This window comes from Arachis stenosperma, chromosome 9 (genome assembly GCF_014773155.1).
Source record: "Arachis stenosperma cultivar V10309 chromosome 9, arast.V10309.gnm1.PFL2, whole genome shotgun sequence".
NCBI classification, from domain to species: domain Eukaryota; kingdom Viridiplantae; phylum Streptophyta; class Magnoliopsida; order Fabales; family Fabaceae; genus Arachis; species Arachis stenosperma.
In genome coordinates this window covers 3369136-3381715 of record NC_080385.1, presented here as the reverse complement: position 1 = coordinate 3381715, position 12580 = coordinate 3369136, and the positions used below count along the sequence as shown (strand labels likewise).

General features: G+C 36.6%; 1 protein-coding gene and 1 pseudogene across 1 annotated transcript; both read left to right on the top strand.

Moving 5' to 3' along the window:
* Positions 1-6126: 6126 nt before the first annotated feature.
* LOC130948152 (putative disease resistance protein RGA1) lies at positions 6127-9406 on the top strand (annotated as a pseudogene).
* Positions 9407-9976: 570 nt separating this feature from the next.
* LOC130948858 (uncharacterized) lies at positions 9977-10865 on the top strand. Its single transcript, XM_057877733.1, has 3 exons — positions 9977-10331; positions 10378-10601; positions 10698-10865. The coding sequence occupies exons 1-3, from the start codon at positions 9977-9979 to the stop codon at positions 10863-10865; spliced, it is 747 nt and encodes a 248-aa protein (XP_057733716.1).
* The last annotated feature ends 1715 nt before the right edge of the window (positions 10866-12580 follow it).

Sequence of the window (12580 nt, the reverse complement as noted above, 5' to 3'; positions counted from 1 at the left end):
TTATATTAAAAAATTGGTTTTTATACCATAAAATTGGTTTTTACATGTAAAAATAAATTTTTACACAAAAATTAATATTTTTACATAAAAAACCCAAACTTTTCGAACCTTTTTTTAATTGAATTTTTTTAATCTAATTTTTTTTTCTTTCTAAATGATACGAGTAACATTTGTAAATAATGAAATCCCTTCCATTGCTTTTGTTCCTTTTTCTTTCTTATCTCTTTTCAGCATTTTCTATAAATAATTTTTTCTAATATAAATAATTTTCTTTCTAAATGATACAAGTAACTTTTTCTTATCTCCTTTTCTCTCCCCTCCTCTTCTCCCTTCCTTCTCTCTTTCTCTTTCTCTCCTTCCACCTTTCTCCCCTCCCCTCTCTTTCTCTTCCTCTCTCTATCTCTCCCCTCTCTTCTATTTCTCTCTACCCCCTCCTTTCTCTCTCCACTTCTCTTCCTTCTCTCTCTCTCTTTCATTTTTCTCTCTCATCTTCTTTTTCTTTTCTCTCTCTCCCCTTTCTCTTTATCTATCTCTCTCTCCCTTTCCCATCTTTCTCCCCCTCCCCTTTCTTTCTCTTTATCCTTCTCTCCCTCTCTCTCCCCATGCTCTCTCTCTCTCTCTCTCCCCTCCTCTCCCTCTCTCATTCTCTCTCCCCTCCTCTCTTTTTTCTTTCTCCTTTTCTTTTTCTATCTCTCTCTTTTTTCTCTCTCCCCATCTTCTCTCTCTCCCCTTCCTCTTTTTTCTCTCTTTGTCCTCTTTCTCTCTCTTCGTCTCTTTCTCCTATCCTTCTTCTCTCTTCTTATCTCTCTCTTTTTTTTCTCCTCCTTTATCTTCTTCTCCTCTCTCTCTTCTCTCTTGCTTTAGAGAGAAGAGGAGAAAAGAGATAGAAGATGGATAGAGATTGAGAGAAGGTTGAGAGAGAAAGAGAAAAGAGAGAGTAAGAAAAGAAAGAGGAGAAGGAGAGAAAAGGAAGAGAGAAAGAGGAGGAGAGAGAGAAAATGGGATAGAGATAAAAAAGAAAAAGAAAGAGAGAGGAGTGAGAGAGAGAAAGAGAGAAAAGAAAAGAAAAGAGGGAGAGAAAGAGAGGGGAGGGAAATGAGAGAGAGAGGGGAAGGAGCGGGGAGAGAGAGAGAGAGAGAAAGAAGGGAAAAAATAGGAGAAAGGAGAGATAGATAGGAGGGGAGAGAGAGAGAGAGAGAGAGAAGGAGAGGAGAGGAGAGAGAGATAGGAGGGGAGAGAGAGGATGAGAGATAGAAAAATAGGAGAGATGATTAAAGAGAGAAAAGAGAGGAGAGAGAAGGGATGGGGAGAAAGAGGGCAAGGAGAAAGAGAGAGGCAGTGAAAGAGCGGAGAGAAGGAGAGAGAGATAGAGAGAAGGAGAGAGAGGGAGAGAAGGAGAGAGAGAAAGAGAAAAGGGGAGAAAGAGAGAGGGGGAGAAAGATAGAGAGACAAGGGAGAGAAAAAGAAAGTCGAGGTGGAGAGAGATAGAGAGAGAGAGAGAAAGAGAAAGAGAGGAATAAAGGGAAGTAGAGAGACAAGGGAGAGAGCGGAGGAGAGAAAGAGGGAAAAAGAAGAGAGAGAGAGAGAGAGAGAGAGAAAGAGAAAGAGAGAGAGAGAGAGAGAGAGAGAAGGGGAGAGGAGATAAAAAGGAAAATGAGTGAGAGAGAAGGGAGGGAGAGAGAGAGAGAGGGGGGGAAGGAAGGGGGAGAGAGAGGGAGAGGGGAGAGAAATAGGAGAAAAAGAAGAGAGATAAGGGAAGAGAGAATAGAGAGAGAGAGAGAGAGAGGGGGGAGGGGGAGAGAGAAAAGGAGAGGACAAAGAGGAGGAGGAGAAAGAGAAAAATGAGAGAGAGAGAGAGAGGAGGGTGAAAAGGGAAAAAGAGAGATAGGAGAGAGAGAGAGAGAGGAAGGGGGAGAGGGAGGGAGAGAGAGAGAGGGGGAGAGAGACAGAGAGAAAGAGAGAGGAAGGGAGAGAGAGAGAAAAAGTATGTAATTTGGTTTTGAAATTAGGTTTTAATTTTAATTTGGTTTTGATTTTGGTTAACCTGTTAAAAACCGGTTTTTTAAAATTTAGTTTTGATTAACCAATTTTTAAAAATATGGATATAGTTTTTAAAATGATTTTATTAAACTGGTTAACCAAAATGTGGTTATGATTTTTTAACCGGTTAACCACATTTTAGTTTTTTTATGAACACCCCTAGTACCAACACTATATATTATAATAGATTTAATTAGTAAAGCCAAAATATGTAAAAGGCTAAAAGCTCTTACTCAAACCCTTGACCACAGTTATCTGCACCCCTTGAGTTCTTATTTGATGGTGGTTGTCATTATCTGTCTCTAAACATATAATCCATTTCGAATTTAGGATTTATGAGGAAAGTTGACCGACGGATCATATATATTTTGGTCAATTTCTTATTTTATTTCAAATTGATGATTTCATGTAAATGGAAAATGCTAATTTGATAAGAATAGTATTAGATGTATAATTAAAGGGGGAGACTTAGAATTTGACAAAAAAAAAGAACTTATTTATGTAATTTTTTTATATGATAATTAGCAACCTGAATAACAACAACCAATTTTTACTATTGTGTAGGTAATAATGGATAGTACCAACATGGATGTAGTGGCTCAAGAACAACAAAAAGAAATTCTTATTGAAAAAACTGTTAATTTTGTTCTAGACGAGTCTGTCTCAGGTGAAAATAGCAATAAATTTTTATTGAAAAGTGTTTATTGGCAATACTTTAGTAAATATAAAGAGAGGGAAGAGTGGAAGGCAAAGTGCAACCATTATAAGTCTGTTCTTGGTGCCAATCCAAGGAATGAGACTACAAATTTAAAAAAACATGTGCTCCATTATTGTAAGAGAATAAAATTAGCAAATTCAAGACAATCAACAATTGCCGAATCTCTTCAAAGACATGGAAAAAATAGTTCAGATTCTTTTATATTTGATGCATCTCACACAAGAAAATTGATTGCCAAGTCCATTTGTATGCATGAGTATCCTTTATCATATGTGGATCATGTTGCAACAAGAAAAGTGTTTGCTTCAATGCAACCAACGTTTAAGATGCCAAGCCGAATACAATCAAGAAGGATATCTTGAACATGTACGAAGTGGAGAAGCTTAACATAAACAAGATGATGGATGCAAATGATAGTCGAGTGGCTATTACAACTGACAAGTGGACTTTCAACCAGAAAAAAGGATACATGGTTGTTACAGCACACTACATTGATAATTCATGGAATTTGCAAATGCGAGTATTGAGGTAATACTTTAAACTTTGCTTCTAGTATAAGATATGCTTTCTAATGCTTGATGTACTTGTGATATTTTTTTATCTGATATATTTATAATAATTTTCAGCTTTACTTATGTTCCTGCTCCTCATTCAAGTGAAGTTCTCTCTAATGCATCAATGAAAGTTTTGTTGGAGTGGAACTTAGATAGAAAATTATCAACTATTATATTGGATAATTGTTCTACAAATGATGCTATGATTGATGTGTTGTTAGGACGTTTAGACTCAAATTATTTGTTGTTAGCGGGTAAGTTATTGCATATGCGTTGCTGTGCTCATATTTTAAACCTAATTGTGAAGGATGGTTTCAATTTAGTTAAAAAAAGTGTGGAGAAAATTCGTAATAGTGTGGTGTATTGGACTTCAACTAGTAAAAGATATGAAACCTTTGTGAGTTGGTGTAGTAAGTCAGGTGTTCCCTTTACCAAAAAATAATCTCTTGATTGTATGACTAGATGAAATTTCACTTATGTGATGTTAGAAACTGCATGGTTGTACAGAGATGTCTTTGCTCGACTAAAATAAAAAGACTCCAATTATAAAAGTATGCCAAGTAATGAGGAAAGGGAACTTGCAAAAGAAATTCATAGTAAATTAAAACTTTTTTATGATGTGACTCAGTTGTTTTCTGGAACTCAAGTTCCAACTGCCAACATTCACTTTAATAAAGTATGTGAGATACATGTTGGATTGAAAAAATGGGCTGTTTCTCCTGACCCAGTTATTAGTAGCATGACATGTATGATGAAGAAAAAGTTTGATAAGTATTGGGAAGAAATTCATGGTATTATGGGTGTTGCTGCAATTCTAGATCCTAGGTATAAGATTGATGGGTTTGAATATAAGTTTGCTAGGGTATGTGAAGATCCTAATGAATGCACAAGGAAAGTTGAGAGAATCAAACAGGCATGTTATGAGTTACTTCATGAATATCAAAAGAATACATCGAATTCAAGCAATATGTCAGTGGAATCTACACAAGAGCTTAGGGTTAATGCAGATGAAGATGATGATGTTGGTTATCAATTGTATATTAGACAAAATAAGAAGGAAAATGGTTCATTTGTGAAGATGGAATTTGATCACTATGTAGAGGAAGATGTTCATCCTTTAACTCCTGATTTTGATATATTAGCCTGGTGGAAGGTAAATGGAGTTAGGTTTCCAACTCTTCAGAAAATTGCAAGAGACATATTTGCCATTCTTGTGTCTACTATTGTTTCTGAGTCTTCTTTTAGCACAAGTGGCCATATAATTGCTACTCATCGTGGTAGTCTTCATGAAGATACGGTAGAAGCTCTTATGTGCAATCAAAATTGGTTGTGGGCAGAATATTATAAAAGAGGTTATTTATGTTTTCAAATTTTTTAATTTGTTTAGAAATTATAATTATGTTAAAATTATATATAATAAAATTGTTGTATTTGATTTTTAGGTGGAAACCTGATTATCAAACTGCTAATGAAGATGATGATGCATTTTTTGAACTGACAGAAGAATAATGTTGCAAGAACTTGGAATTAAAAGAAATGTTTAAAGACATTTATCTTTGTTTATGTTATTTTAATTTTATTAAGAACTTGATAATTATGCTATTTGTAATTTTATGTTGGATTTGTTTAGGACTTTATTGTGTTTAATTTTAATTTAAACTTAGTTTTTTATTTTATTAATATAATAATATGTATGTTTATAATTTTATGTTGAATTTCTTTAAGATTTTTTTGTCTTTTATTTTAATTTGAATTTAGTTGTTTATTTTTTATTTCATTAATATGTATGAAATTTAGAATGATTGAGTTTTATATTTATTTTTAAAAAAATTGATATTTCTGCGGATAGGGTAAGATAGGGTAAGGTTTTGTAATTTAGGATGCGGGTAGGGTACGAGTTGAGAGATTCTCAACCCGCAGGTAGGGTAGGGTAGAGTTTTATTGAGATTTTCTACCCGCGGGTAGGGTTAGGGTAGGGTCCAAACCCTACCCTACCCTACCCATTGCCAGCCCTAATCTCATGTCATAAAACCACTCATTCTAAAAGCTTACGTTAATGGAAAAAGGTAACACTAATGATTATATCTCTAATACTCCCTAAACCTCCATTATACACATTGTACAAATATTCTATTGGCTCCCTATACTTTCCCTTTCATCATTTGAAATATTTCTCATCTGCATACACATTAACTTCAATACTTCACATATGCATACAGATCAGAGGTGGTGAATACTTCACATATTTTCTAGTTAGTTTGCATGCTACTTTGTTCTGATTATTACAAAACAAAAAGCAACATTTCATAAAGAAAAATAAAGTAAGAAGTGATTTTCAACAGAATTTACACAACTAATATATTTATTGTCTATATAGTTATGTTCCTTTGGTCTTAAAATAAATTCACTGCATCTAATTTCTACTTCTTATAATTCAAGTATTAATATAGTTTGCAACTAAAATTCAATTCTAAATGATTTCTAGTTAATTCAAAACAAACATCTAGCAATAATTGAAATGTTCTTATCCCTATAGGACTAGAAGGGACCTCCAAAAGAAAAAAAAGGCATCAATACTGTGGAAATTATTGATTTTAGACAAATTAAAGTAACACAGAATGGCCATCAAAAAGACAATAATTTCTTTCTCTTGTCTGGGCACGAGGACAATAATTGTAGGCAAAGTATTGTGAAAATACCTCTTTTGATAAAGTAAAAGATTAAGAATAGATGGTAGAAATTAAAAGATGATCCATTAACTTTTTCGTTGGAGTTTTCTTTCAACACGGACTGCATTTTGTATTACAAGACAGTTCCTATTCACAACTCATTTCTTTCCTACTCGTCAAAGCAAAACCAAAATCTCTGATCTTTGTCTTCCTTTCTTCATTTGTTGCATTTCTGGAAATGGCCGAGGCCTTGCTTGGGATTGTGCTGGAGAAGGTGATCCCTTTGGTCCAGAGAGAATTTGCAGCCTTCTCTGGAATCAAGGAAAAGACTGAAGACCTATCACGAACTTTAGAACTGATCAGAGCTGTTCTTGATGATGCTGAGGAGAAACAATGGTCTAACCCCCCTATCAAGATTTGGCTCCAACAACTCAAAGATGCTGTGTACCTGCTGGATGATGTCCTTGATCAGTTGCCTACGGAATACTCTCAACATGAGTGGTTAGCATCTTTCAAACCGGACAACATCATGCTTCGGCGCAAGGTTGGACGCAAGCTGAATGAGGTCATACGAAGATTGGATCGAATTGCTGAAGATAAGAACAAGTTTCTTCTAAGGGAAGGTGTCAGGGAGAGGCCAACTGAAGTAGCTGAATGGCGCCAAACCAGCCCAACTATTGTTAGTCCTCAAGTACTTGGACGAGATGCAGATAAAGAGATGGTTGTGGAGTTTCTTCTTAGCCCAACACGAAACTCTGAGTTGCTTTCTGTCTATCCCATTGTTGGCTTAGGTGGTCTTGGGAAAACAACACTTGCTCAGTTGGTCTACAATGATGAACGAGTAAGTAGCCATTTTAACCTGAAGATTTGGCTTTGTATTTCTGAGTCTTTCAATGTCACAAGGATTTTGTGTTCCATTGTGCAATTTATCACAAAGGATAAGTGTGAAATTTTGGAGCTACCTGTGATGGAAGAAAAAGTGAAAGGATTGCTTCAAGGTAAAAGGTTCTTGTTGGTTTTAGATGATGTATGGATAAAAAACCAACAATTTGAGCTCGGATTAAGCCAAGACAAATGGGATCAGTTGAAATCTGTTTTGTGTTGTGGATCCAAAGGGGCCTCTATTTTGGTGTCCAGTCGTGATAAAGATGTTGCAACAATCATGGGTGCATACCAAACTCATGATTTGTCAGGCCTATCTGAAGATGATTGTTGGTCATTGTTCAAACAGCGTGCATTTAGAGCTGACAAAGAGGAGGATGAAGAGCTTGTTAAAATCGGCAAGGAGATAGTGATCAAGTGTGGGGGATCGCCTCTCGCAGCAAAAGCATTAGGAGGTTTGATGCACTCCAGAATACCAGAAATGAATGGCTTGAGGTTAAGGAAAGTAGCCTATGGACTTTACCAAATGAGAATCATATTTTGCCTGCATTGAGGTTGAGCTACTTTCACCTGACACCAACATTGAAGCAGTGCTTTGCTTTCTGTGCCATATTTCCCAAAGATACAAGAATCAATAAACAAGAATTGATTCATCTTTGGATGGCGAACGGGTTTATATCATCTCGGGCAAGCTTGGATGTAGAGGAGGTTGGCAACATGATATGGAATGAATTGTGCCAAAAATCATTTTTTCAAGATGTCAAGATCAATGATGATTCAGGTGATAGTTATTTGGAAATGCATGATCTAGTCCATGATCTTGCTCAGTCAATTACAGAAAAAGAGTGTATGTGTTTGGAGGAAGCAGACCATACTGACTTGCCAAGAAACACACATCATATTGGTTTCAAGTGTTATGGAGTAACTGAAACACCATTCAAAAAGGGATCATGTGAGAAATATGAATCTTTGCGAACGTTATATGATTTGGATTGGTACAATTGGATGACTACATATTTTTGTCCAACAAACATTTCTCTTCGAGTGTTATGCACAAGAACTTTTAAATTTCCATCAGTCGAGAATTTAAGCCACTTGAGATATTTAGGGCTTTGTGGTTTAGATATAAAGAGCATTCCTGATTCTATTTACAGCTTACATAAATTGGAAATCTTGAAACTAGTGTATTGTTATAAACTTTTTAGTCTGCCAAAACACTTGACTCGCTTACGAAATCTCCGACATCTTGTCATTGAATGTTGTAAGTTATCTGAAATGTGTCCAGACATTCACATGCTGCGTGAATTGAGAACACTAAGTGAATACATTGTGAAATCAGAGAAAGGGCATAGTTTGGCAGAGTTACGTCATTTGAATCTAGGAGGAAAGCTAAGCATCTCAGGACTAGGAAATGTCAGCAGTGTATCTGAAGCTGAAGATGCCAATTTGAAGGGTAAACAAGACCTTCGAGTGTTATATTTGTGGTGGGAAAACAGTGGTGAAACGAAGTCAGTTGGTGTGGAAGAAGTACTTGAAGCGCTCCAACCTCACTCAAATCTCAAGCGGTTGCTAATAGATGGCTATGGCGGATTACATTTGCCAACTTGGATGGGAAACAGTTCAGCTCTCAACAGTTTAGTTTCTTTGCGACTTTTTTGGTGTAAAAACTGCAGGCAACTTCCGTCACTTGGGAGACTCCCGTCTCTTAGAGAGCTTGAGATAAGGTCCATGGATGAAGTGCGGTACATTGACGAAGATGAAATTTATGAGGGTGTTGAAGCAAAGCCATTCCCGTCTTTGGAGCAACTCAGCGTGTTCGACTTGGGGAACGTGGAGCGTTTCTTGAAACGGGAAACGACACACATGTTCCCTTCTCTTTCTAACCTGAATATCGGCAGTTGCCCTAAACTGCAATTGCCGTGCCTTCCACCACGTGGTAGAAGCCTCTTTGTTTCGGGATGCAAGATTGAGTTAGTGATGTCAATCTCTAATCTCAATGGTCTTAACGAACTTGAGCTTTGGAATTGTGATGTATCGTACTTTCCAGAGGGAATGATGAGCAACATGACCTCTCTTGCAACTCTGGAGATAGATTCTTGCAGTGAATTAAAGGAACTGCCATCTGACATCACAAAACTCACTGCTTTGTCATCAAAAACTGTGGTAAGCTGAAGTGTTTACCAGAACAGAGTTTGGAAAACTTATGTTCTCTTCGACGTTTGTCAATTCATGAATGTAAGGGTTTGAGATGCTTGCCTGAAGGTGTACGGCATCTTACGTCACTTCAATCCTTGATTATTGGAGGCTGCCCAGCATTGATGGAGCGGTGCAAGGAAGGAACAGGGGAGGATTGGCACAAGATAGCTCATATTCCCAAAGTAATCCTGGCAGATTCATACTCAGATTCAGACCCAGACTTGTAATACTTTTAGTTCATACATTGCTAATTTTTTATCGGGGATCCTTTTGGTCTGTTTAGATCCCTAGAGTGATTCTCAAATTCACTGCTTTCACTAATTTAGTGCTCAATTTAAAATTAAATATACCGGTCCCAAAATTTAATTCTAGGCACCATATTAATCTCTGGACCTTTTATAGGTCAGCGAAGGAAATACTTAATTGACTCTAACTTGCGACAATGGATATAAGGCTAAACAGCATTATTTTGTTTTAGCTCTTAAATAAGACAAAAACGAAAAGATGAAAAAGAGGATAATTTACCAATTTAAATAAATTGCTAACCAATTTTACTAGAATACACATTATACAAACTGAATACCAAAATGCATTTTTTCCCTAAACTATGTAAACCGTGATAGAGGTATCGCAGTTTACAAAATGCACGTAATCCACTACAGGAATGTCGTGGATTACGTTGACAAAGAACCATCACATAAACCGCTATAGGGATATCGCGGTTTATGTGTGTTTTTTTATACGTGCATAAACCGCTACAGGAGTGTAGCGGTTTATGCCTTGTAAACTTTGTCTATAAATACCAAGATAGGAAGTGGGTTATTTAAAGAGAGTCATTTTCACACTTTCATAAATGGATAGAGAGAAAAGCTTAATAGTTCTAGTCCACTGTTTTGGTAAAATAAAAAAAAAATAACATGCATGGTGTTAAGTTCACGGATAAAGAACCGCTGAGCATTTTTATCCGTTCGACTAATACTTTGTCGGATCTGAAGAGGAACATATTACAGAAGGCAGGGTTAGCTGGGGCCAAGTCGGTGAAAAAGGTATTCTACAAGATTCCGATGGCAGTCGTGTCGAGTGGTGTGCAGTATGAAATATTTGTCCTAGGGTTGGATGAAGACATGGGGGTGCTGTTTCATTGTCGGCAGAGTTTTCTGCAGGTGAGAATACACAAGTTGTTTGCCAAATTGGAAGACCGTGTGGAAAGTTCCGAGACTTCAGCACCAAATCCTCAGTCGACGACGGTGGGGTGCTTCTACTTCAATGCCTGTCATTGCACCTGGTTGTCTCCTACCTGCACCTCCACCTGTTCTAGCACCGGCAGATAAGTCACCCGATTTGATTACTGGTCTTGTTGGAAGTGGTGAGCCGGATCACGTTGAGGACGCGATGCGGGACTATGATTCGGATGATGAGCCCAATCATATATCAGGGGATAGTGAGGAGGAGACTCCAGTGTCCCCACCTGCACCTCAGGGGCCATCAAGTTCTGGGTCCCACCAACAACCTCCGCATTTCTCGACACTTATTCTGGAAGCAGTGAGTCAACAACCAGATGATGCACACACCTTCGGATACCAAGGATTACACGAGGACAATGCTTCTAGAGAATTTTAGATTGGTCAATCTTTCCAGACTAAGGAGGAAGCTGTGATGAGTGTTAAGGATTATAGCATTCGTTGTGGAGTTCAGTATCGAGTTATGGAATCTGATCATCTGAAGTATGTTGGGAGATGCAAGGAGTTTGGAAATGGCTGCAATTGGATCATCTACGTGGCACTTCGGCAGCGCAAGGGTAACTGAGAGGTTAGAAGGTACAACGGAGCCACACATGCCTGGTCACATCGATATCGAGCGACTACCGACAGCTCGATTACAACGTAATTTGTGCGAGGATCTATCCCTTGGTTAGGGCGGATGCAGCGGTTACCATAAAGGTGTTGCAAGAAGCTATTGAGTCAACCTGTAGCGGTTTATGTGATGGTTCTTCGCCAACGTAATTCACGACACCCCTGTAGCGGATTACGTGCATTTTGTAAACCGCAATATCCCTGTCGCAGTTTACACAGTTTAGGAAAAAAATGCATTTCGGTATCCAGTTTGCATAATGTGTATTTTGGTAAAATTGGTTAGCAGTTTATTTAAATTGGTAAATTGCCCTGAAAAAGAGTTTATATGATGTGCAAATTGTTTTATTTCTCTTCATTCTCTAAAATGACCTCGTTTTTATCTTATTTAAACACCAAAAAAACAACGTCATTTAGCCATGTGTCTAACATTGCAAGTCAAAGTTAGCCCAACATTCCGTTGGTTGACTCAATGCCGAAAAGGATCCAGGGACTAATATGATGCCTAGAACTGTATTTCGAAGACCAAAATAGTAAATTTTGAATCTGAAAGACTAAAATGATGAAAACTATAAATCTCAAGGACCACTTCTGGCAAGACTTGGAACTAGCCGAGGCAGGAGAGTGGATCCTCTCCAGTGGAAAAAAAACTGAATGGTGTCCAGTGTTTAATCTCACCATTCATTGTTTTCTCTCTCCTATTTATATTTGGTCTCACTTATAGAATTAAAGGTGAGAGATCACACTTTATTCTCTCAAGTATAAAAAAAAATGGAGAAGATCCATTTCCGTATTTTCTAATCTATTTTATCTTCACCACAGCTTGTTTCTAAATTGGCCAAGGCATTGATGGCATAATCATGGTTTCAATTTGCATCGCTAACAAGTTAGACTTGTTTGGCCAAACCATCGAATGAATTCTGCTAAAACTTTTAACATCTACAAATGGTTATTTATTTTATTTTATTTTTTGTTAATTTTTGTCTGTCCTAAGTAATGTTTTTGCCACTGTTATGCCTTTGACCTTTTGATTGATCAACATGAATGTAAAAACGAATGGAGCTGGCCACAATTAGTTTCAGTTTTATCAAGATGAATGTGCCATATGTGGCCATTCAGACTCCTCTAAATTAGTTCAACTAGTAAAAGATGTTTTAATCTCACAATAGCAGAAAACGAAAATGATTAAAATATGGAATTGTTTCATTTTTAGTTCTTTTTCATGATATTCAATACTTATTATGTTAACAGCCAATTAGGATTGTCAAGTGTGCGTCGTGGTTAGAGAAGTGTTACTCTACATCAGTAAATTTTGATGTCGTAAGCAACAGAAATAATGAAATGATTAATATGACTATCTTAAAACCTTTGAAAGATGTATTTGATTAAAAAAATATATATTTTAAAGACTATTTGGCGAATGGATAATCTTTTAGAAATAAATTTGATTATTTACTCTATTATTATTAAACATATTTAATAAATAAAAAGTACATTTGTGCCTATTAATATACTAGTTTCAACAAGCGAAAACTGTTAATTAATGCTTACAATGCATTTTAATACTAACTTGTTATGATGTCAAAAGTTCTATAAAGTTAAAAGAAAATATTTTTCAAGTAAATTTGTGTACATTTATTCCCAGAAAAATATTATTACTCTCCCTTTTGA